The following is a 25,562-nucleotide window of genomic DNA, read 5'->3' on the forward strand; positions in this document are numbered from 1 at the left end:
GCACCCCTCATCCCCCAATCCTGGTACATATGGCACCCCTCATCCCCCAATCCTGGTATGAATGGCCCCCCACTCATCCCCCAATCCTGGTATGCATGGCTACCCCTCATCCACCAATCCTGGTATGCATAGCACCCCTCATCCCCCAATCCTGGCATGCATGGCCCCCCTCATCCCCAAATCCTGGTATGCATGGTCTCCTCATCCCCCAATCCTAATATGAATGGTCTCCTCATCCTGCAATCCTGGTATGTATGGCCTCTTCATCCCCCAATCCTGGTATGCATGGCCTCTTCATCCCCCATTCCTGGTATATATGGCCCCCCTTATCCCCAATCCTGGTATGCATGGCACCCCTCATCCCCCAATCCTGGTTTGTGTGGCCTCCTCATCCCCCAATCCTGGTATCTGTGGCCTCCTCATCCCCCAATCCTGGTATGTGTGGCCTTCTAATTCCCCAATCCTGGTATGTGTGGCCCCCTCAACCCCCAATCCTGGTATGCATGGCCCCCTCATCCCCCAATCCTGGTATGTGTGGCCTCCTCATCCCCCAATCCTCGTATGTGTGGCCTCCTCACCCCCCAATCCTGGTATGTATGGCCTCCTCACCCAATCCTGGTATGTGTGGCCCCATCACTGCACACACAAAAAATAAACACTTATACTCCCCTTCCTTCCTCACCTCTGCTCCAGAGCTGCTGTGTTCTGTCTGCCAGCAGCTCATGTTGGTATCTGAGCAGCGTGAGCTCTCAGTTGTCGAGGTGAGCTGCTGCTGCTGCCGACATATTCACTCCTCTCCATGCCGGGACTATGAGCGTTGACAAGCGTGAATATGCATTCTCTTTAGTAGCGGGCACTGTAAGCAGGAGCCACGGCTCAGCGCTCCTCTGTGCCCGCTACTAAAGAGAATGAATATTCCCTCTTCTCCACGCCCATGGAAGTGGAGAAAAGAGAACATTTCCCTTTAGCAGCGGGCACACGTGGTAGCTACAGCAGCCGCTACTGCGTGTGCCCGCTCCTCTGCCGTCGCAACCTCCCACCCCCCCCAATACTCACCTATCCTCCTCGCTCCCCCGTGGCTCACGGGCCCCATAGCAGTGGTGTGGCCTGCCACCATTGGTGGTACGCCACTGATTATGGCTTATAGTCAATGAAATCACAAAAGTCATTATCTCAGTAAATTAAAATACTTTATAACATCAGCTTGAAAAATGTTTTTAAAATCCGAAATGTTGTCCTACTGAAATGTATGTTCAGTAAATGCACTCAATACTTGGTCAGGGCTCCTTTTGCATCAATTACTGCATCAATGCGGTGTGGCATGGAGGCGATCAGCCTGTGGCACTGCTGAGGGGTTATGGAAGCCCAGGTGGCTTTGATAGCAGCCTTCAGCTCGTCTGCTTTGTTGGGTCTGGTGTCTCTTACCTTCCTCTTGACAATACCCCATAGATTCTCTATAATAGATTCTCTATGGGGTTAAGGTCATGTGAGTTTGCTGACCAATTAAGCAGAGTGATACTGTTGTTTTTAAACCAGGTATTGGTACTTTTGGCAGTGTGGACAGGTGACAAGTCCTGCTGGAGAATGAAATTTCCATCTCCAAAAAGCTTGTCGGCAGAGGGAAGCATGAAGTGCTGTAAAATGTCCTGGTAGACGGCTGCGCTGACTTTGGTGTTGATAAAACACAGTGGACCTACACCAGCAGATGACATGGCCCCCCAAACCATCACTGATTGTGGAAACTTCACACTAGACCTGCAGAGCTTGGATTGTGGCCTCTTCACTCTTCCTCCAGACTCTGGGACCTTGATTTCCAAAGGAAAATTGTAACTCTGGGACCTTGTGGATGGTGTCAATGACTGCCTTCTTGGCATTTGTCAAATCAGCAGTCTTCCCCATGATTGTGGAGCCTACTGAAACAGACTATGGGACATTTTTAAACACTTAGGAAGCAGTTGCAGGTGTTTTTTGTTAATTATTCTAATTTACTGAGATAATGACTTTAGTGTTTTCATTGGCTGTAAGCCATAATCGTCAACATTAACAGAAATAAACACGTGAAATAGATCTCTCTGTCTGTAATGACTCTATATAATATAGGAGTTTCACTTTTTGTATTGAAGAACTGAAATAAATTAACTTTTTGATGATATTCTAATTTAGTGAGATGCACCTGCATATGACTGTTGCCCCCAGTGGAATATATGCGGTGTCTATTTTGGGATATTTTAGTACACCCATGATGATACTATAGACAGCCATTATACCTGGAATGGCCCCTTCCTTGCGTGCCTGGCTTTTTTTCGCTTACATGTCTAACAATCACATATGTGTTGTGTCCCTTCCCCCATCATCCTATTCTTCTATTGCTGAATAGATATGATAGATTTTATACTCCCTGGACTCCTTTGATGGTCTTTTACCCTGCGGGGTTTTCTTTCATATATGGACTCACTGTGTGGTGGTGATGGTAGAGGACATTGTGTAGCAGGATCATTTTGGCCTTGTATAGTAGTAATTTTGGGAATATTGGTCTTTGTATAGTGTATTTTAGATTAGTAACAGTGGTGTACTGTAATTATATATGTATAAATCCTCTTTTAAGTGGCAGGGAGGTTATATGGGGAAACATGTACTTTGGGGCTGGGGTCCCTGATCTCTTAGGACCCCAGCAACGCTCCTGCACTGGGGAAAAGCAGGGTCTGGAGGCCACTTTAATATCATCATTTTATGGATATGACGCCAAAGAAACTAATGAAGTGCTTTGCAAAGTGCCATAATTTTCACAATTCTGAAAACAAATTGTAAGTTTAGTTCCACTATAAGTGAATCTTTCAAGCGTTTTCTCCATCACAGAAAGGACAGAAAGGAGGCGCTTATCCTGGCAGAAGAGAATCAGAGATATATTGTTCTACATCTTCCAGATGTTTGGATTTATTTACAGACTAATGATTAATCTCGCAGGAAGAATGATAATATTATAACAGATCACAATTTTGGGGTAAAATTATCAATTTAAAAAAAATATATATAGCAATTACATTATTCTGACAAGACCAATTTTTTGTTTTTTTCCTCCCCTTTTTCCCCAAAAATATAACTTTGTTTTTTCATTCACATAGACGGAGGGCTTGTGTTTTGTGGGACTAGTTGTTGTTTGGAATGACAACATTCAATTTACCACATAAAGTATTGAAAAATGGGGAAAAAATCAAAGTAAGGTTATTATTTTTGTTTGTTTTTTTTTTATGAACATTTAAAAAAAATGTGGTTTGTGAGACCATTTTCATCTTGCGAAGACCTAATTTTATAAAATGATCCCATTGATGGAGTTGTCGGCTTCTTCTTGTGGAGAGATCAGTAGATACAAGTTTCTGCTTGCATTTTTGGGAGGGAAGTAGAGAGACCCAAAAACCACAACCATGGCACTTTACTGTCCTTTACAGCATTGACCCGACGTGTAATAGATTTATATGTAATGAAAGATTGTACTTATGTCAATGCAGCAGAAACAAATATTGTTTTACGCTTTTTCTTTTTTATAGTTGGCCAGAAAACCGCAGAACCTTAAGCAGAAAATGACATGAATGAGACCATCTGCCTGGCTTGTACCGGATCCGGGGGTGTTACGTACAAGGCGAAGGTCCCAGAATAAGGATTTGCTTCATTTTGGTGCAGAGTTTCTAGTAGTTTCTGGTTACTACTGTTACAGGCAGATGCCGTCTGCATAATACGGCCAGCACCGCCTCAACCCCCTCCATGCATGTGGACCCCAGCACAAACACTCAGGTACATCCTTTTATGCTAAGACATTAATAATTCTACAATTATCACACACAACTTATATACAGAAACCTCCCAACCGTCCCCGATCCAATGGGACTGTCCGGCTGTCGCTGGAGGTCGGGGCTGTGTCCTGATGAGCCGTGTTCTGTCAGGACAGTCCGTGTAGTACAAGAACGTCTCATGCCGTGCTGCTGTGATCGCTCCTGGAGAGGGGCAGCATCCGCTCCACACGCCTCGTACACGCCCGGCTCCGCTCCGTACACCTCGCACACGCGGCTCCGTACACCTCATACACACGCGGCTCCGCTCCGTACACCTCGTACACACGCGGCTCTGCTCCGTACTCCTCGTACACACGCGGCTCTGCTCCGTACTCCTCGTACACACGCGGCTCTGCTCCGTACTCCTCGTACACACGCGGCTCTGCTCCGTACACCTCGTACACGCGGCTCCGCTCCGTACACCTCGTACACACGCGGCTCCGCTCCGTACACCTCGTACACACGCGGCTCTGCTCCGTACTCCTCGTACACACACGGCTCTGCTCCGTACGCCTCGTACACACACGGCTCTGCTCCGTACACCTCGTACACACGCGGCTCTGCTCCGTACACCTCTTACACACGCGGCTCTGCTCCGTACACCTCTTACACACGCGGCTCGGCTCCGTACACCTCGTACAGACGCGGCTCTGCTCCGTACACCTCGTACACGCGCGGCTCTGCTCCGTACACCTCGTACACGCGCGGCTCTGCTCCGTACACCTCGTACACGCGCGGCTCCGCTCCGTACACCTCGTACACGCGCGGCTCCGCTCCATACACCTCGTACACGCGCGGCTCTGCTCCGTACACCTCGTACACGCGCGGCTCTGCTCCGTACACACACCGCTCTGCTCCGTACACCTCGTACACGCGCGGCTCTGCTCCGTACACACACCGCTCTGCTCCGTACACCTCGTACACACGCGGCTCTGCTCCGTACACCTCGTACACACGCGGCTCTGCTCCGTACACCTCGTACACACGCGGCTCTGCTCCGTACACACACCGCTCTGCTCCGTACACCTCGTACACGCGCGGCTCTGCTCCGTACACACACCGCTCTGCTCCGTACACCTCGTACACACGCGGCACTGCTCCGTACACACACCGCTCTGCTCCGTACACCTCGTACACACGCGGCTCCGCTCCGTACACCTCGTACACACGCGGCTCCGCTCCGTACACCTCGTACACGCGCGGCTCTGCTCCGTACACCTCGTACACACGCGGCTCCGCTCCGTACACCTCGTACACACGCGGCTCCGCTCCGTACACCTCGTACACACGCGGCTCTGCTCCGTACACACACCGCTCTGCTCCGTACACCTCGTACACACGCGGCTCTGCTCCGTACACCTCGTACACACACGGCTCCGCTCCGTACACCTCGTACACACGCGGCTCCGCTCCGTACACCTCGTACACACGCGGCTCCGCTCCGTACACCTCGTACACACGCGGCTCCGCTCCGTACACCTCGTACACACGCGGCTCTGCTCCGTACACCTCGTACACGCACGCGCGGCTCCGCTCCGTACACCTCGTACACACGCGGCTCTGCTCCGTACACCTCGTACACACACGGCTCCGCACACCTCGTACACACACGGCTCTGCTCCTTACACCTCGTACACGCGCGGCTCCGCTCCGTACACCTCGTACACACACGGCTCTGCTCCTTACACCTCGTACACACGCGGCTCTGCTCCGTACACCTCGTACACGCGCGGCTCCGCTCCGTACACCTCGTACACACACGGCTCTGCTCCGTACGCCTCGTACACACGCGGCTCTGCTACATCCACACTGTAAACCCCTCCTGACCCCACACATAAACTTCAGCTCATCCAGCACCATGACAACCAGCACAGCAGAGTCCTGCATCCACTGAGGCCCCTGATCATGTGACCCCTGACTCCTCCCCTCCTGTGACCTCATCACAGCTCCTGTGCGCATAGAGCAGCCATATTTGTGGAGGCGGCTCTGCAGGTGGAGGTATGTGGAGACCCCATTACTGGGCGCAGGGGGCATTAACCCCTTCAGCACGGAGACTCTTTTGGGGTCTTGTGTTGCCCCTTTATAAGAATCATAAGGTTTTTGTTCTGTTTCCTGTAATAGATACATACGACCCAACTATGGAGACAGGAAGGGGGGAAACGTATTGTTCTCATGGTACAGGACCCCTTTACTGCCCCACAGTGTAATGCCCCCATTATGCCCCTTATGCAGGATGTATAATGCCCCCACACAGTGTAATGCCCCCATTATGCCCCTTATGCAGTATGTATGATGCCCCCACAGTGTAATGCCCTCATTATGCCCCTTATGCAGGATGTATGATGCCCCCCACAGTGTAATGCCCCCATTATGCCCCTTATGCAGGATGTATGATGCCCCCACACAGTGTAATGCCCCCATTATGTCCCTTATGCACGATGTATGATGCCCCCCACACAGTGTAATGCCCCCATTATGCCCCTTATACAGTATGTATGATGCCCCACAGTGTAATGGCCCCATTATGCCCCTTATGCAGGATGTATGATGCCCCCACACAGTGTAATGCCCCTTATGCAGGATGTATGATGCCCCCATTATGCCCCTTATGCAGGATGTATGATGCCCCCACACAGTGTAATGCCCCCATTATGCCCCTTATACAGGATGTATGATGCCCCCACAGTGTAATGCCCCCATTATGCCCCTTATGCAGTATGTATGATGCCCCCACAGTGTAATGCCCCATTATACCCCTCATGCAGTATGTATGATGCCCTCATTATGCCCCTTATGCAGAATGTATGATGCCCCACACAGTGTAATGCCCCCATTATGTCCCTTATACAGGATGTATGATGCCCCCCACACAGTGTAATGCCCCCATTATGCCCCTTATACAGTATGTATGATGCCCCACAGTGTAAAGCCCCCATTATGCCCCTTATGCAGGATGTATGATGCCCCCACACAGTGTAATGCCCCCATTATGCCCCTTATGCAGGATGTATGATGCCCCCCACACAGTGTAATGCCCCCATTATGCCCCTTATACAGGATGTATGATGCCCCCATTATGCCCCTTATGAAGGATGTTTGATGCCCCCACAGTGTAATGCCCCCATTATGCCCCTTATGAAGGATGTTTGATGCCCCCACAGTGTAATGCCCCCATTATGCCCCTTATGCAGTATGTATCATGCCCCCACAGTGTAATGCCCCCATTATACCCCTTATACAGTATGTATGATGCCCCCCACAGTGTAATGCCCCCATTATGCCCCTTATGCAGGATGTATGATGCCCCACACAGTGTAATGCCCCCATTATGTCCCTTATACAGTATGTATGATGCCCCCCACAGTGTAATGGCCCCATTATGCCCCTTATACAGTATGTATGATGCCCCCCACACAGTGTAATGCCCCCATTATGTCCCTTATACAGTATGTATGATGCCTCCCACACAGTGTAATGCCCCCATTATGCCCCTTATACAGTATGTATGATGCCCCACAGTGTAATGCCACCATTATGCCCCTTATGCAGGATGTATGATGCCCCCGCACAGTGTAATGCCCCCATTATGCCCCTTATGCAGGATGTATGATGCCCCCCACACAGTGTAATGCCCCCATTATGCCCCTTATACAGGATGTATGATGCCCCCACAGTGTAATGCCCCCATTATGCCCCTTATACAGTATGTATGATGCCCCCCACACAGTGTAATGCCCCCATTATGTCCCTTATACAGTATGTATGATGCCTCCCACACAGTGTAATGCCCCCATTATGCCCCTTATACAGTATGTATGATGCCCCACAGTGTAATGCCACCATTATGCCCCTTATGCAGGATGTATGATGCCCCTACACAGTGTAATGCCCCCATTATGCCCCTTATGCAGGATGTATGATGCCCCCACAGTGTAATGCCCCCATTATGCCCCTTATGCAGGATGTATGATGCCCTCGCACAGTGTAATGCCCCCATTATGCCCCTTATGCAGGAAGTATGATGCCCCCGCACAGTGTAATGCCCCATTATGCCCCTTATGCAGGATGTATGATGCCCCCACAGTGTAATGCCCCCATTATGCCCCTTATGCAGTATGTATGATGCCCCCACAGTGTAATGCCCCCATTATGCCCCTTATGCAGGATGTATGATGCCCTCACACAGTGTAATGCCCCCATTATGCCCCTTATGCAGGATGTATGATGCCCTCACACAGTGTAATGCCCCCATTATGCCCCTTATGCAGGATGTATGATGCCCCCACACAGTGTAATGCCCCTTATGCAGGATGTATGATGCCCCCACAGTGTAATGCCCCCATTATGCCCCTTATGCAGGATGTATGATGCCCCCACACAGTGTAATGCCCCCATTATGCCCCTTATGCAGGATGTATGATGCCCCCCACACAGTGTAATGCCCCCATTATGCCCCTTATACAGGATGTATGATGCCCCCACAGTGTAATGCCCCCATTATGCCCCTTATGAAGTATGTATGATGCCCCCACAGTGTAATGCCCCCATTATGCCCCTTATGCAGTATGTATGATGCCCCCACAGTGTAATGCCCCCATAATACCCCTTATGCAGTATGTATGATGCCCCACAGTGTAATGCCCTCATTATGCCCCTTATGCAGTATGTATGATGCCCCCCACAGTGTAATGCCCCCATTATGCCCCTTATGCAGGATGTATGATGCCCCACACAGTGTAATGCCCCCATTATGTCCCTTATACAGGATGTATGATGCCCCCACACAGTGTAATGCCCCCATTATGCCCCTTATACAGTATGTATGATGCCCCACAGTGTAATGCCCCCATTATGCCCCTTATGCAGGATGTATGATGCCCCCACACAGTGTAATGCCCCCATTATGCCCCTTATGCAGGATGTATGATGCCCCCCACACAGTGTAATGCCCCCATTATGCCCCTTATACAGGATGTATGATGCCCCCACAGTGTAATGCCCCCATTATGCCCCTTATGCAGGATGTATGATGCCCCCACAGTGTAATGCCCCCATTATGCCCCTTATGCAGGATGTATGATGCCCCCACACAATGTAATGCCCCCATTATGCCCCTTATGCAGTATGTATGATGCCCTCACACAGTGTAATGCCCCCATTATGCCCCTTATACAGGAAGTATGATGCCCCCACACAGTGTAATGCCCCATTATGCCCCTTATGCAGGATGTATGATGCCCCCACAGTGTAATGCCCCTTATGCAGTATGTATGATGCCCCCACAGTGTAATGCCCCCATTATGCCCCTTATGCAGGATGTATGATGCCCTCACACAGTGTAATGCCCCCATTATGCCCCTTATGCAGGATGTATGATGCCCTCACACAGTGTAATGCCCCCATTATGCCCCTTATGCAGGATGTATGATGCCCTCACACAGTGTAATGCCCCCATTATGCCCCTTATGCAGGATGTATGATGCCCCCACACAGTGTAATGCCCCATTATGCCCCTTATGCAGGATGTATGATGCCCCCACAGTGTAATGCCCCTTATGCAGGATGTATGATGCCCCCATTATGCCCCTTATGCTGGATGTATGATGCCCTCACACAGTGTAATGCCCCCATTATGCCCCTTATGCAGGATGTATGATGCACCCACAGTGTAATGCCCCCATTATGCCCCTTATGCTGGATGTATGATGCCCCGACACAGTGTAATGCTCCTATTATGCCCCTTATGCAGGATGTATGATGCCCTCACACAGTGTAATGCCCCCATTCTGCCCCTTATGCAGGTTGTATGATGCCCCCATTATGCCCCTTATGCTGGATGTATGATGCCCCCACACAGTGTAATGCCCCCATTATGCTCCTTATGCAGGATGCATGATGCCCCACACAGTGTAATGCCCCATTATGCTCCTTATGCAGGATGTATGATGCTCCCACACAGTGTAATTCCCCCATTATGCCCCTTATGTAGGATGTATGACGCCCCCACACAGTGTAATGCCCCCATTATGCCCCTTATGCAGGATGTATGATGCCCCCACACAGTGTAATGTTCCCATAGTACCGCCATCCCCCCACACAGTATAATCAGAGGCATAACTATGATGGGACCTGTTGCTTGTTGATTTTGACCACCACCCATCCTGATATATACAGTGGGTACGGAAAGTATTCAGACCCCTTTACATTTTTCACTCTTTTTTTCATTGCAGCCATTTGGTAACTTCTAAAAAGGTCATTTTTTTCTCATTAAAGTCCACTCTGCACCCCATCTTGACTGAAAAAAAACAAATGTAGAAATTTTTTCAAATTTATTAAAAAAGAAAAACTGAAATATCTCATGGTCATAAGTATTCAGACCCTTTGCTCAGACACTCATATTTTAGTCCCATGCTGTCAATTTCCTTGTGATCCTCCTTGAGATGGTTCTACTCCTTCATTGGAGTCGAGCTGTGTTTAATTAAACTGATAGGACTTGATTTGGAAAGGCACACACCTGTCTATATAAGACCTCACAGCTCACAGTGCATGTCAGACCAGATGAGAATCATGAGCTCAAAGGAACTACCCAAGGAGCTCAGAGACAGAATTGTGGCAAGGCACAGATCTGGCCAAGGTTACAAAAGAATTTCTGTAGTACTCAAGGTTCCCAAGAGCACAGTGGCATCCATATTCCTTAAATGGAAGAAGTTTAGGACCACCAGAAGTCTTCCTAGACATGGCTGTCCAGCCAAACTGAGGAATCGTGAGAGAAGAACCTTGGTGAGCGAGGTAAAGAGGAACCCCAAGATCACTTGGCTGAGCTCCAGAGATGCAGTAGGGAGATGGAAGAAAGTTCCACAAAGTCAACTATCACTGCAGCCCTCCACCAGTCGGGCTTTTATGGCAGAGTGGCCCGACGGAGGCCTCTCCGCAGTGCAAAACATATGAAAGCCAGCATAGAGTTTGAACAAAAACACATGAAGGACTCCCAGACTATGAGAAATAAGATTCTTTGGTCTGATGAGACGAAGATAGAATTATCATCAAAAAGTTCTAAGCGGTATGTGTGGCGAAAACCAGGCACTGCTCATCACCTGCCTAATACAATCCCAACTGTGAAACATGGTGGTGGCAGCATCATGCTATGGGGGTGTTTTTCAGCTGCAGGGACAGGATGACTGCTTGCAATTGAAGGAAACATGAATGCGGCCAAGTACATATTCTGGATGAATACTTCTTCCAGAGTGCTTTGGACCTCATACTTGGCTGAAGGTTCAACTTCCAACAAGACAATGACCCTAAGCACACAGGTAAAATAACAAATGAGTGGCTTCAGAACAACTCTGTGACCATTCTTGACTGGCCCAGCCAGAGCCCTGACCTAAGCCCAATTGAGCATCTCTGGAGAGACCTGAAAATGGCTGTCCACCAACGTTCACCATCCAACCTGACGGAACTGGAGAGGATCTGCAAGGAAGAATGGCAGAGGATCCCCAAATCCAGGTGTGAAAAACTTGTTGCATCATTCCCAAGAAGACTCATGGCTGTACTAGCTCAAAAGGGGGCTTCTACTCAATACTGAGCAAAGGGTCTGAATACTTATGACCATGTGATATTTCAGTTTTTCTTTTTTAATAAATTTGCAAAAGTTTCTACATTTCTGTTTTTTTTTTAGTCAAGATGGGGTGCAGAGTGTACTTTAACCCCTTAAAAGCCCAGGGCGTACTAATACGCACCTGCACCCTGGGCTTTCAGAGCCAGGTACGTATTAGTGCGCCCTGTTGATTTTGCCCGCACATAGGCTGTGCGGGCGTGATCGCCGCCGGGTGTCAGCTGATTGTCACAGCCGACACCCGGTGCTATGTGCCTGGCACATTAACCCATGCAATGTACGATCAAAGTCGATTGGGGAGGTGATCGCCCATACTCACCTCTCCTGCCGGCGTCCAACACTGTCTGCCGCGGCTTCCCGGATGTTGCCATGACGACCCGATGTCATAAAAACATCCGGGTCACCAGACAGCAGGAGGATACTTTGGTCATATGCAGTGCACGACCAAAGTATCTTCTGCATCTGCAGCACTGACAGCCTGTATAGCACAGGGATGGTGCTCCATCCCTATGCTATACAGGTGATCAGAGTGAAAAAAGTCCTATTGTGGGAAAAAGTCTAAAAGTAAAAAAAAAATTGTTAAAAAATGAAAAAAAAAATTGTAAAAATATTTAAAAAAAAAAAATCAAAAAAATAATCCACCAAAAATAAAAATATAATGTACCCATCAATAAATATTATTATGAAAAAAACACAACAAAACAATAAAAGTACACATATTTGGTATCGCTGCGTCCGGAACGACCTGACCTATAAAACTGTCCCACTAGTTAACCCCTTTAGTGAACACGGTAAAAAAAAAACTAAGCAGAAACCAATGCTTTATCATCATACCGCAAAAACAAAAAATGGAATAACACACGATCAAAAAGACGAATATAAATAAAAATGTTACCGCTGAAAACGTCATCTTGTCCCACAAAAAAGCAAGCCGCCATACAGCTCAATCAGCCAAAAAATAAAAAAGCAATGCAAAAAAAAAATTCTATAAAATAGCTTTTATTGTGTAAAAGCGCCAAAACATAGAAAAACTATATAAATGTGGTACCGCTGTAAACGTACTGACCCAAAGAATAAAGCTACCTTATCAATTTTACCACACGCGGAACGGCATAAAAAACTTATAAAAAAAAAAAACATTTCCTGAATTGTTGTTTTTTGTTTATTCTGCCTCCCAAAAAATCGGAATAGAAAGCAATGTCACGTGCCTGAAAATGATACCAATAAATACGTCAACTCATCCCGCAAAAAACAAGCTGTCACATGACTCTGTCGGCCAAAATATGGAAAAATTATAGCTCTCAAAATATGGCGATGCAAAAGCTAGATTTTACTAAAAAATTAGTCTTTTAGTGAGTGACAGCTGTCAATCATAAAAACCCGATATGATTCTAGTATCGCTGCAATCGCACCAACCCAAAGAATAAAGTCGTCTAATCACTTATACCGCACGAGGAACGGCGCAAAAAACAAACTCTAGGGTTAGGGTTGGGGTTGTATTAGGGTTGGGGGTAAGGTTGGGATATTTTTTCAAACATAAAAAAAAATAGATGACGATATGGCGACTAGTGTTGAGCGCAAGTGTTCACTACTTGAGTTTGCATCGGGTGCTCGGATATGCACATTGCGGGGTTTGCTTGCCATGCACGAGCGATCCCTGCATGGATTCTTTTGGGTGTCTAATAACCGTGAAACATGCGGGCGGGGACTCGAGCATGTCACTCGAGCACGCGCGATACATGGTGCATACCTGAGTACCCAATGCAAACTCAAGTAGTGAGCACTTGCGCTCAAGACTAATGACAACTTATTCAATATGATGACCTAATGTTATCAAATTCTGTGTCGTACCTCTGGGTTCAAAATGTTCACTTTTTCCTTGAGGGGTGTAGTTTCCAAAATGGGGTCACTTGTGGGGGTTTCCACTATTTAGGCACATCAGGGGCTCTTGAAACGCGACATGACGTCCACTCTCAATTCCAGCCAATTTTGCGTTCAAAAGGTCACACAGTGCTCCTTCCCTTCTGAACTCTGCCGTGCGCCCAAACACTGTATTTTCCCCACATATGGGGTATTGGCGTACTCACAAGAAATTGTACAAAAGTTTTTGGGGTCCATTTTCCCCTCTTACCCTTGTGAAAATAAAAAAATTGGGGCTAGAACATCATTTTTGTGGAAAAAGTTAGATTTTTTTATTTTCACGGCTCCATGTTATAAACTTCTGTAAAGCGCTTGGGGATTCAGGGTGCTCACCACACATCTAGATAAGTTCCCTGAGGGGTCTAGTTTAAAAAATGGTGTCACTTGTGGGGGTTTTCCACTGTTTAGGCACATCAGGGCCACAGCCGCTAATTATTCAAGCAAATTTTACATTCAAAAAGTCAAATGGTGCTCCTTCCCTTCCGAACCCTGCCGTATGCCTAAGCAGTGGTTTTCCCCCACATATGGGGTATCGGTTTACTCAGGAGAGATTGCACAACAATTTGCATGGTGCAATTTCTCCCTTTACCCTTGTGCAAATGCAAAACTGGGGGCTGTGAAACATTTTTGTGGGAAAAATGTGAAAATTTTATTTTTACGGCTCAATGTTCTAAACTTCTGTGAAGCACCTGGGGGTTCAGGGTGCTCACCACACAGCTAGATAAGTTCCCTGAGGGGTCTAGTTTCCAAAATGGTGTCACTTGTGGGGGGTTTCACTGTTTAGGTACATCAGGGGCTCCCCAAACACAACATGGCGTCCGCTAATTATTCAAGCAAATCTTACGTTCAAAAAGTCAAATGGTGCTCCTTCCCTTCCGAGCCCTGCCGTGCACTCAATCAGTGTTTTTTTACCCACGTATTGGGTATTGGTGTGCTCAGGGGAAATTGAACAACAAATTTTGAGGTCCATTTTTTGCTGTTACTCCTGCGAAAATAAAAAAAATTGGGTCTAAAATAACATTTTTGTGAAAAAAGTTAAATGTTCATTTTTTTCTTCCACATTCCAAAAATTCCTGTGAAGCACCTGATGGGTTAATACATTTCTTGAATGTGGTTTTGAGCACATTGAGGGGTGCAGTTTTTAGAATGGTGTCACTTTTTGATATTTTCTGTCAGAAAGACGCCTCAAATTGACTTCAAATGTGATGTGGTCCCTAAAAAAATGGTTTTGTAAATTTTGCTGAAAAATAAGAAATCGCTGGTCAACTTTTAACCCTTATAGCTCCCTAATAAAAAAAAAAATAAAAATTGGGTTCCAAAACTGTGCTGATGTAAAGTAGACGTGGGAAATGTTATTTGTTAACTATTTTGTGAGATATATCTCTCTGATTTAAGGGCATAAAAATTCAAATTTGAAAATTTTCAAAATTTTCACCAAATTTCCATTTTTTTTTGACAAACGCAAGTGATATCGAAAATTTTTTACCACAATCATGAAGTACAATATGTCACGAAAAACAATCTCCGAATCAGGGGGATCCGTTGAAGCGTTCCAGAGTAATTACCTCATAAAGTGACAGTGGTCAGAATTGTAAAAATTGGCCTGGTCATTAACCTGTAAACCACCTTGGGTTGTAAAGGTGTTAATGAGAAAAAAAAAAAAACTTTTTAGAATTTACCAAATGGCTGCAATGTAACAAAGAGTGAAAAATGTAAAGGGGTCTGAATACTTTCCGTACCCACGGTACATGTATGTCCCTTGGCCCCAACCTGGTTTATGTCCCCCATTCTGCCTCTGTTCTTTAGTGTACAGAAAAAAAATAAACTATTATACTCACCAGGGGCGAACATAGAAGTGATGGGGCCCCATAACAGAAGTATAATGCACTCCCCATAATCCTCCATATAGTATAATGCACAGCCCATAGTCCGTACATGTAGTATAATGCACAGCCCATAGTCCGTACATGTAGTATAATGCACAGCCCATCCTCTTACATGTAGTATAATGCACAGCCCATAGCCCGTACATGTAGTATAATGCACAGCCCATCCTCTTACATGTAGTATAATGCACAGCCCATAGCCCGTACATGTAGTGTATTGCACAGCCCATAGTCCATACATGTAGTATAATGCACAGCCCACACTCTTACATGTAGTATAATGCACAGACCATAGTCATACATGTAGTATAATGCACAGCCCATAGCCCGTACATGTAGTATAATGCACAGCCCATAGTCTGTACATGTAGTATAATGCACAGCCCATAGCCCGTACATGTAGTATAATGCACAGCCCATCCTCTTACATGTAGTATAATGCACAGCCCATAGCCCATACATGTAGTGTATTGCACAGCCCATAGTCCATACATGTAGTATAATGCACAGCCCATAGTCCATACATGTAGTATAATGCACAGCCCATAGCCCGTACATGTAGTGTATTGCACAGCCCATCCTCTTACATGTAGTATATTGCACAGCCCATAGTCATACATGTAGTATAATGCACAGCCCATAGCCCGTACATGTAGTGTATTGCACAGCCCATAGTCCGTACATGTAGTATAATGCACAGCCCATAGTCCATACATGTAGTATAATGCACAGCCCACAGTCATCCATACAGTATAATGCACAGCCCACAGTCATCCATGTAGTATAATGCACAGCCCATCCTCTTACATGTAGTATAATGCACAGCCCATAGCCCGTACATGTAGTATAATGTATAGCCCACAGTCATCCATGTAGTATAATGCACAGCCCATAGCCCGTACATGTAGTATAATGCACAGCCCATCCTCTTACATGTAGTATAATGCACAGCCCATAGCCCGTACATGTAGTGTATTGCACAGCCCATAGTCCATACATGTAGTATAATGCACAGCCCATAGTCCATACATGTAGTATAATGCACAGCCCACAGTCATCCATACAGTATAATGCACAGCCCACAGTCATCCATGTAGTATAATGCACAGCCCATCCTCTTACATGTAGTATAATGCACAGCCCACAGTCATCCATGTAGTATAATGCACAGCCCATAGTCCATACATGTAGTATAATGCACAGCCCATAGCCCGTACATGTAGTGTATTGCACAGCCCATAGTCCATCCATGTAGTATAATGCGCAGCCCACAGTCATTCATGTAGTATAATGCACAGACCATAGCCCGTACATGTAGTGTATTGCACAGCCCATAGTCCATACATATAGTATAATGCACAGCCCATAGTCCATACATGTAGTGTAATGCACAGCCCATAGTCCGTACATGTAGTATAATGCACAGCCCATAGTCCATACATGTAGTATAATGCACAGCCCATAGTCCATACATGTAGTGTAATGCACAGCCCATAGTCCGTACATGTAGTGTAATGCACAGCCCATAGTCCGTACATGTAGTATAATGCACAGCCCATAGTCCATACATGTAGTATAATGCACAGCCCATAGTCCATACATGTAGTATAATGCACAGCCCATAGTCCATACATATAGTATAATGCACAGCCCATAGTCCGTACATGTAGTATAATGCACAGCCCATAGTCCGTACATGTAGTATAATGCACAGCCCATAGTCCGTACATGTAGTGTAATGCACAGCCCATAGTCCGTACATGTAGTATAATGCACAGCCCATAGTCCGTACATGTAGTGTAATGCACAGCCCATAGTCCGTACATGTAGTGTAATGCACAGCCCATAGTCCGTACATGTAGTGTAATGCACAGCCCATAGTCCGTACATGTAGTGTAATGCACAGCCCATAGTCCGTACATGTAGTGTAATGCACAGCCCATAGTCCGTACATGTAGTGTAATGCACAGCCCATAGTCCGTACATGTAGTGTAATGCACAGCCCATAGTCCGTACATGTAGTGTAATGCACAGCCCATAGTCCGTACATGTAGTGTAATGCACAGCCCATAGTCCGTACATGTAGTGTAATGCACAGCCCATAGTCCGTACATGTAGTGTAATGCACAGCCCATAGTCCGTACATGTAGTATAATGCACAGCCCATAGTCCGTACATGTAGTATAATGCACAGCCCATAGTCCGTACATGTAGTGTAATGCACAGCCCATAGTCCGTACATGTAGTATAATGCACAGCCCATAGTCTTACATGTAGTATAATGCACAGCCCATACTCTTACATGTAGTATAATGCACAGACCACAGTCATCCATGTAGTATAATGCACAGCCCACAATCATCCATGTAGTATAATGCACAGCCCATAGTCCAAACATGTAGTATAATGTGCAGCCCATAGTCCACACATGTAGTATAATACACAGCCCATATTCTGTACATGTAGTATAATGCACAGCCCATAGTCCGTACATGTAGTATAATGCACAGCCCACAGTCCGTACATGTAGTATAATGCACAGCCCATAGTCCGTACATGTAGTATAATGCACAGCCCATAGTCCGTACATGTAGTATAATGCACAGCCCATAGTCTGTACATGTAGTATAATGCACAGCCCATAGTCCGTACATGTAGTATAATACACAGCCCATATTCTGTACATGTAGTATAATGCACAGCCCATAGTCCGTACATGTAGTATAATACACAGCCCATATTCTGTACATGTAGTATAATGCACAGCCCATAGTCCGTACATGTAGTATAATACACAGCCCATAGTCCGTACATGTAGTATAATGCACAGCCCATAGTCCGTACATGTAGTATAATACACAGCCCATATTCTGTACATGTAGTATAATGCACAGCCCATAGTCCGTACATGTAGTATAATGCACAGCCCATAGTCTGTACATGTAGTATAATGCACAGCCCATAGTCCGTACATGTAGTATTATGGCCAAGGGCACCGTGTACTCGCTGATTTAAAAAAACCAAAAACATTATACTCGCCTTCTCTCCTCTCCCTCACCGCACGGTGTCTTTTTCTGGAGCTGCCGCTGACTTCAGCTGGAAGCGACAGGAGAGCATGATGTCACTTCCATGCGCCCCCTAATGACGTACATGCTGATGTCAGCTGCTGGCCTCTGATTGGTCGGCAGCGTGTATTGTGGCACTAAGCTGAATGTCAGTCCGAGAACACACATCCAGCTGCAGCAGGGGTTGGTGGTGGCTGGGCCCGGTCACAGGAGCGACTGCCGTCATTAAGCCTCTCAATATAATGCTCTCATAGTACCTCTATTTTCCCACACCGTATAATGTTCCCACAGTACCGCCATCTACCCACATACAGTATAATGTTCCCACAATACCACCATCTTCCCACATACAGTATAATGTTCCCACAGTTCCGCAATCTTCCCACATACAGTATAATGTTGTCATAGTCCCGCCATCCCCCCACATACAATATAATGATCCCACAATACCACCCCCCCCTCACATACAGTATAATGTTCCCACAGTGCCGCCATCCCCAAATTTTATTTTATGTATTAACACTTGGTTTTCTTTTTTTGGTGTTTTTCATGTAATATATGGAAGCCTACAGGAAAATGCTTTTAGAAACATAATATCCAGGAAAAAAAACACTGTACAAGGAGACATTAGCATCAAATAACTCCTGTCTGTGTTCTTACAAACAAGCTCTTATAAATGAGATCTAACGTGATAAAAGATCACAACCTGGGAAAGACGGGAAACATTCATATAGACAGTCGGTGATGATGAGGTCAGCGACGGACTGTGGCCAAATTTGTTTCTAGAGCCGCATTAGAAGATGTAGATGTCGTCATCATCATGAAGTTGTTATTTCTCATGTCACGTGTAATGTATATGACGAGAATTAGCATTATGGAAGATGAGTCTATAAGAAATGTATTCAGCTGCCGAGACGAGGAAGAAACTGCTTGTTGTCTGTGGCCTAAAATATATAGGTTTTATTAGTACGTCAGGGACAAAAGCAGAATGTTGTAAAAATAATAAAAATACCATTGCTGCTTGGGTTTCTGGGTGATTCTTATTGAAGCAGTGGCCAACTTAGCCAGTGATTGGAAGTATGGAGGAGATGTCTAAGTCATCAATTCAACTTATGTTCCAGTCCATAAAAGACTAGAGAATACAACATCTACACATTATATCTCCTGATATATTTCCCTTATTGTCTCCAGTAATTGTATTGATACACAGAATTCTTTATGATGTTATGTCGGCTCATCTTCTTCTCATTCAGGTCTCTACAATATCGGATCCTCTCAGTGAAGATCTTCTATATAAGAGAATTTTCCTGAATTACCCATCAAAGATGGATATGGACAGAGACAAAATGGTGGAGAGGATATTACACCTCACCCTAGAGATCCTCTTCTGGATTACTGGAGAGGTGAGAGATTCTGATGACGTCACATTACATCATTCTTATCTATGGGAATAACAGATGGACAGAACTGGAGAGGTGAGGACTCTGGAAATGTCTGGAGGGAGATTTATTAATGTGTCTCTCCATAACCAGGATTACACAGTAGTGAAGAAGACCTCTAGTGAGCGCTGTCAGGACCCTGTGTCTGAGGGATGGGAAAGAACCCAGAGCCCAATCATGGGGCCTCCACCTCACCCCCTGATACATGAGGACATCAATGACCAGAAGATCCTAGAACTCGCCTACAAGATGATTGAGCTGCTGACTGGAGAGGTGACACTGCTGGAAATGCTGGGACATTATACAGTAACGCTATGGAGGGATCGGGGGGTTGACTGTATCATTGTATGTGTCAGGTTCCTATAAGGTGTCAGGATGTCGCCGTCTATTTCTCCATGGAGGAGTGGAAGTATTTAGAAGGACACAAAGATCTGTACAAGGACGTCATGATGGAGGTTCCTCAGCCCCTCACATCACCAGGTAATAGACAGGACTAAATACACACGGCCTATAATTATCTGTATGTAAAGAATGAATTCAATCTCTGTATGTGTTTCCTCCAGATCAATCCAGTAAGAGGACAACACCAGAGAGATGTCCCCGTCCTCTTCTTCCACAGGACTGTAAACAAGAAGATCCCAGTGTTCCTCAGGATCATCAGGTAGATGGAGAGAAGGTGTCATGAGATCTCCCCTATGATGTGTAGACGGCTGTGAAGGTCTTGTGCTCAGTCTTGTTTTATCCACCAGTGTTATATGTTTTATACTTGTGTAATGAGAACGGTGGAGATGGCAGGATTAGAGCTGATCATAGATGTGACTTTTCCATGTTTACAATATTTGTTTCAGGGTGAAGATCTCACCCATATTAATACTACAGAGACATATGTGAGGGGTGATGAGCGGTGTAAAGAGGAGATTCCTACATATGACTACCCAGGTGAGTAGCGACCACTAAATGCTGACAAGTCACAGATTCTTCTCAGTCACCAGCTGTGGCTGCTTTATCGCTGGTGTAGTCCAGCTGTATCACAATCGTGTGATCACCATTTTACCGCTAGACCACAATATTTTCCTCCATCCGAAAATGTTCACATTACTTTGTGTAATTGTAAAAGATCTTTTCTGTAGAACCTACAACCTGGAGGATCCACCTACCCCCTGGGATTAGTAGACGCTGACCATTACCTGCCCAGATCTGTAAACTGTAAAGCCAAATGACAGCGTACATAGAATGTGCTGACAAGTGAGAAAATCAAAATTATGATGGACCTGTAAGAGAAAGCGAAGGGTAATGATGCTGTTGGCTTCCTAGATCCCTAATATCTTATTGGATGAATCTACCTTCTCTCCCTTCTGTGCTGCTGAATGTGCTCATATGGTCCCTACAAGACCAGGTCCAGTCTTTGTGGCCAAACTTCACTTTTATGATCGACAATATTAAATGTGCAGTGAGGACCAAGTGTGAATTTCTGTACAATAACAACAGAGTTTCCCTTTATCCTGAGTTTTCAATTTCTTTTTAAACCAACTAACTTCAAACAGGATTGTGATAAACTATACAGAAAACATTACACCTGTGCCATGATATATCTCTAAGCTGTGCGTGGCTGATGGCTGTAATATACATTTATTCACTCCTGCAGGAGATGTGTTGGCTCGAGCCCTGGTTTCATGGATTCACTCCATGTCATAAATTCCATTATGTTTTCAATCCTAAGGAATTCCGATTACTGCACAATCTCTCCTGAAATGGGGGCGCTAATACTTTCTCTACTCTCCTGGTCAGGACTCATAGTAGCTCCAATGCTCCACCATAAATGAGTGTGACTCCGGTTTAGTGTTGGAGCTCTCCCTTATATATACGTTGTTGTTGGGGATGTAACATATCTTTTATTCTGTCTTTTTTTACAGGTTCACTTTGTTTGATTTTGGTGGGATCGGCCTGACTCACTTATTTGACTCTGTAACTCCCTGGTAGTCTTTAAAAGAAGGTCTCCATTACCTCTTCCCAATGCCTGAGATCTAAATTTAAGACATCTCATCCCTGCACTATTATAAAAAGTTCTCTTTGAACGTCTAATATTTCTTCTTGACACTCATCTGACAGAAAATATTGTCCCTTACGATAGTTTAGATTGCCAAGAGCCCCATACTCCAATTACCCCAGAGAGGTTTCACCACTAGTTACTCATTTATTACTGATGGAGACTGTTGAGTTTGATAATTTCAGTAGATGTTATAGTCTATACTCACAGTTTTTGACTACAGTAGTTAGTTCCCAAAATACTCTGATTTAACCCCTTCCTGCAGCCAGTTTTGTGTTCCTATCAGGGCCCATTTTCAAATCTGACGTGTGTCACTTTATGTGGTGATAACTTTGTAATTCTTCACAAAGGATAATAGGAAACAAATGGATCTTACAAATTATTTACCAACTTCTCTTGAATCCAACAATCCCCTATATAAGGTTGTACACTACTGTCTGCGCACATGGCAGGTTAAGAAGGGAAGGAGCGACATTTAGCTATTTGAATGCAGATCTTGCTGGAATAGTTTGCAGACACAATGTATTGGGGACACTGTTCATGGTCACCTGGCAGCTCAAAAGATGGCTACCACGAACAGGCTTGGTGCTATCTACTCCATTTTCCTGATCCCAGGGATTGCCTTGCTCATCACCCTTTAACCCCAAGACGAATAGTCTGGTAGCCGGGTCATAACCAGGAGGACCGAGAAAATACTAAATCAGAAGAGTAGTCAGTAAACGGTCACAACAGGAAACAAATACACAAGCCGGGAGCTGAGCACAGAGGACTGATCCAGAGGAGAACAAGGCTGTATCTGGCAGCTTCCGGCAATATGCTTCCAGCTTTAGTAGGGTGTGGTGCTTTCTGATTGGATGAAGCAGGGAGCAGATTACTCCAGCTGGACAGCACACGCACCCATACTGCCAGACTGGATGGTACTACAGGTCCCAGGAACCCTAATCTTAGTGTTTGGACACAGCCTGCGCCGCCCAGAGCTTCTGGTTCCAACGTCTCCTCCATCACCAGCGCCGCCTGCAGAATGATTAAGGCGGCGCCTGGTGACAGAAGCAGACGTCGGGGGAGCAGATCCCAGGGGAGATTGGACACACTATTTACAGAAGCCTTAAAGAAGTTTTCTAGTACTTTTTACAATTGCCCAATGTCTCCCAATGTATTTACCATGTAGCCTGTGAGTGACGCTATCGGGGGTCACGTGGTGCCTGAGAGCGGCCAGCGATAGCAATGCGCACAGGCAAGAAGGACTGCAGAAGGTAATTGCAAAAAGACTTATGGGCACAGGGTAAAAACATTGGGGGAAATTGGGGCAATTGTAAAAAGTACTGGACAACTTCTTTAATATAACAAAGTGACTCCATTTTGGAAATTATAACCCGCAGTGAATTAATCTATAGACGTAGCGATTATTTTGATTTCACAGGCACTTTCCGGAAATTAGCACGCAATGAATGGTGGAGAATGAAAATTGCACATTGGCCATTTTATTACCCAACACATAGTGTCCAGATTGTGCTCCAGGAGACACACACCGTAAATGAAGTGGGTTCTTCTCACTATAGTAATACCAAGTACATGGATGCTGAATATGGTTTGGGCACACTGCAAGGCTCAGAAGCGAGGGGGAGATTTGACTTTGAGAGAGCGAATATTGCTGGATTGATTTATGGATGAGAAGAAGTTTTTATTGGTATCATTTTTGCCTACATAACATTGTTTGATGGCTTCTTATTCCATATTTTGGAGACAGAATGAACAAACAGTTGAACACCACGCTCTACTGGTTCATCCTATGAGGTTTTCTATTAGACTGTGAACTGTCATTCTGTCAATAACTTGCCATTTCTACAGACGTTTTAAGTAGAAATGTTCAAAAATATAAATTTCAGGGATATTTTATTCAAAATATAATAATTTGTTTTATTCTTGGCAGATGACTGTACCAGGAGATCAGAGGAACAGCTGACATCTTCAGTTTTTAAATCTGATGATCTTGGGATCCCACAGAATACAATTGAAGTGAATGCCATTACTCCAGATATACCATCATTCCTTCACAGCAAAGATCTGTCATCTGATCCTATGAAACAGCTCCTGTCCTCTGATTCATTACCGACTACTAAGGAAAATCAAAATAAAAAAATAAGCATTACAAAACAAACTGCTCATAAAGGAACAAAGTCATTTTCATGTTCAGAAAATGGAAATAGTTTTACCCTTGAAAAGTATTTTCTTAAACATCAAAAAATACACACAGCGGACAATAGATTTTTTTGTTCCAAATCTGGGAAATGTTTTAACCAGAAATCAGATTTTGTCAAGCACCAGAGACTTCACATAGGGGAGAAGCCTTTTTCCTGTTCAAAATGTGGAAAATGTTTCAACCAGAAAGCACATCTTAATATCCACCAGAGAACTCACACAGGGGAGAAGCCTTTTTCATGTTCAGAATGTGGGAAATGTTTTAACGATAAATCATCTTTGGTTAAGCACCAGAGAATTCACACAGGGGAGAAGCCTTTTACCTGTTCGGAATGTGGAAAATGTTTCAACCAGAAATCAGCTTTGGTCAATCACCAGAGAATTCACACAGGGGAGAAGCCTTTTACCTGTTCAGAATGTGGAAAATGTTTCAACCAGAAAGCACATCTTAATGTCCACCAGAGAAATCACACAGGGGAGAAGCCTTTTTCATGTTCAGAATGTAGTAAATGTTTTAACCAGAAATCAGATTTGATTAAGCACCAGAGAACCCACACAGGGGAGAAGCCTTTTTCATGTTCAGAATGTGGGAAATGTTTTAACAATAAATCATATTTGATTAAGCACCAGAGAATTCACACAGGGGAGAAGAGAAGCCTTTTACCTGTTCAGAATGTGGAAAATGTTTCAACCAGAAATCACATCTTAATATCCACCAGAGAATTCACACAGGGGAGAAGCCTTTTTCATGTTCAGAATGTGGGAAATGTTTTAACCAGAAATCAGATTTGATTAGGCACCAGAGAACCCACACAGGGGAGAAGACTTTTTCTTAGTCTTTTTTTTTTAATCCAATACATTTGAGATTTTTTTCATTAGTTTTTTTTTTAACAAAACCAAGAAACCTGGACATACAATAATAAAGCAACATACCATAGGGATCACATACATTCGTCTCTCCTATATATCCTTTCAGCTTGCCCATTACTGCCTGATAACTTGCAGTTCCTAGATCTTCCACATTCTTGAAATCTCTTACAGTTGTGCTCAAAAGTTTACATACCCCAGCAGAATTTTTCCATTCTTGGCCTTGTTTGAGAGAATATGAATGATAACAAAAAACTTTTTCTCCACTCATGGTTATTGGTTGGATGAAGCCATTTATTGTCAAACTACTGTGTTTTCTCTCTTTAAATCTTAATGACAACCAAAAACATCCAAATGACCCTGCTCAAAAGTTCACATACCACAGTTCTTAATAGCGTGTATTGCCCCCTTTTAACATCAATGACAGCTTGAAGTATTTTGTGGTAGTTGTAGATGAGGTTCTTTAATTTCTCAGATGGTAAAGCTGCCCATTCTTCTTGGCAAAAAGCCTCCAGTTCCTGTAAATTCTTGGGCTGCGCGCTTGATATCTCCCCAGAGTGGCTCAATGATATTGAGGTCAGGAGACTGAGATGACCACTCCAGATCCTTCACTTTGTTCTGCTGTAGCCAATGACAGGTCGACTTGGGCTTGTGTTTTGGATCATTGTTATGTTGGAACGTCCAAGTAGGTCCCCATGCG

General features: G+C 45.0%; 1 protein-coding gene across 1 annotated transcript; it reads left to right on the forward strand.

Annotated features, from left to right (window-relative positions):
* Positions 1-5,739: 5,739 nt before the first annotated feature.
* On the forward strand, positions 5,740-25,144 carry LOC141192356 (uncharacterized). Its single transcript, XM_073661874.1, has 7 exons — positions 5,740-5,825; positions 19,564-19,713; positions 19,843-20,022; positions 20,106-20,229; positions 20,313-20,410; positions 20,598-20,688; positions 23,727-25,144. The coding sequence occupies exons 2-7, from the start codon at positions 19,636-19,638 to the stop codon at positions 24,785-24,787; spliced, it is 1,632 nt and encodes a 543-aa protein (XP_073517975.1). The 5' UTR covers positions 5,740-5,825; positions 19,564-19,635; the 3' UTR covers positions 24,788-25,144.
* The last annotated feature ends 418 nt before the right edge of the window (positions 25,145-25,562 follow it).

Source organism: Phyllobates terribilis, unplaced genomic scaffold (genome assembly GCF_046119375.1).
Source record: "Phyllobates terribilis strain yellow unplaced genomic scaffold, ASM4611937v1 Scaffold_60__1_contigs__length_8166268, whole genome shotgun sequence".
NCBI lineage: Eukaryota > Metazoa > Chordata > Amphibia > Anura > Dendrobatidae > Phyllobates > Phyllobates terribilis.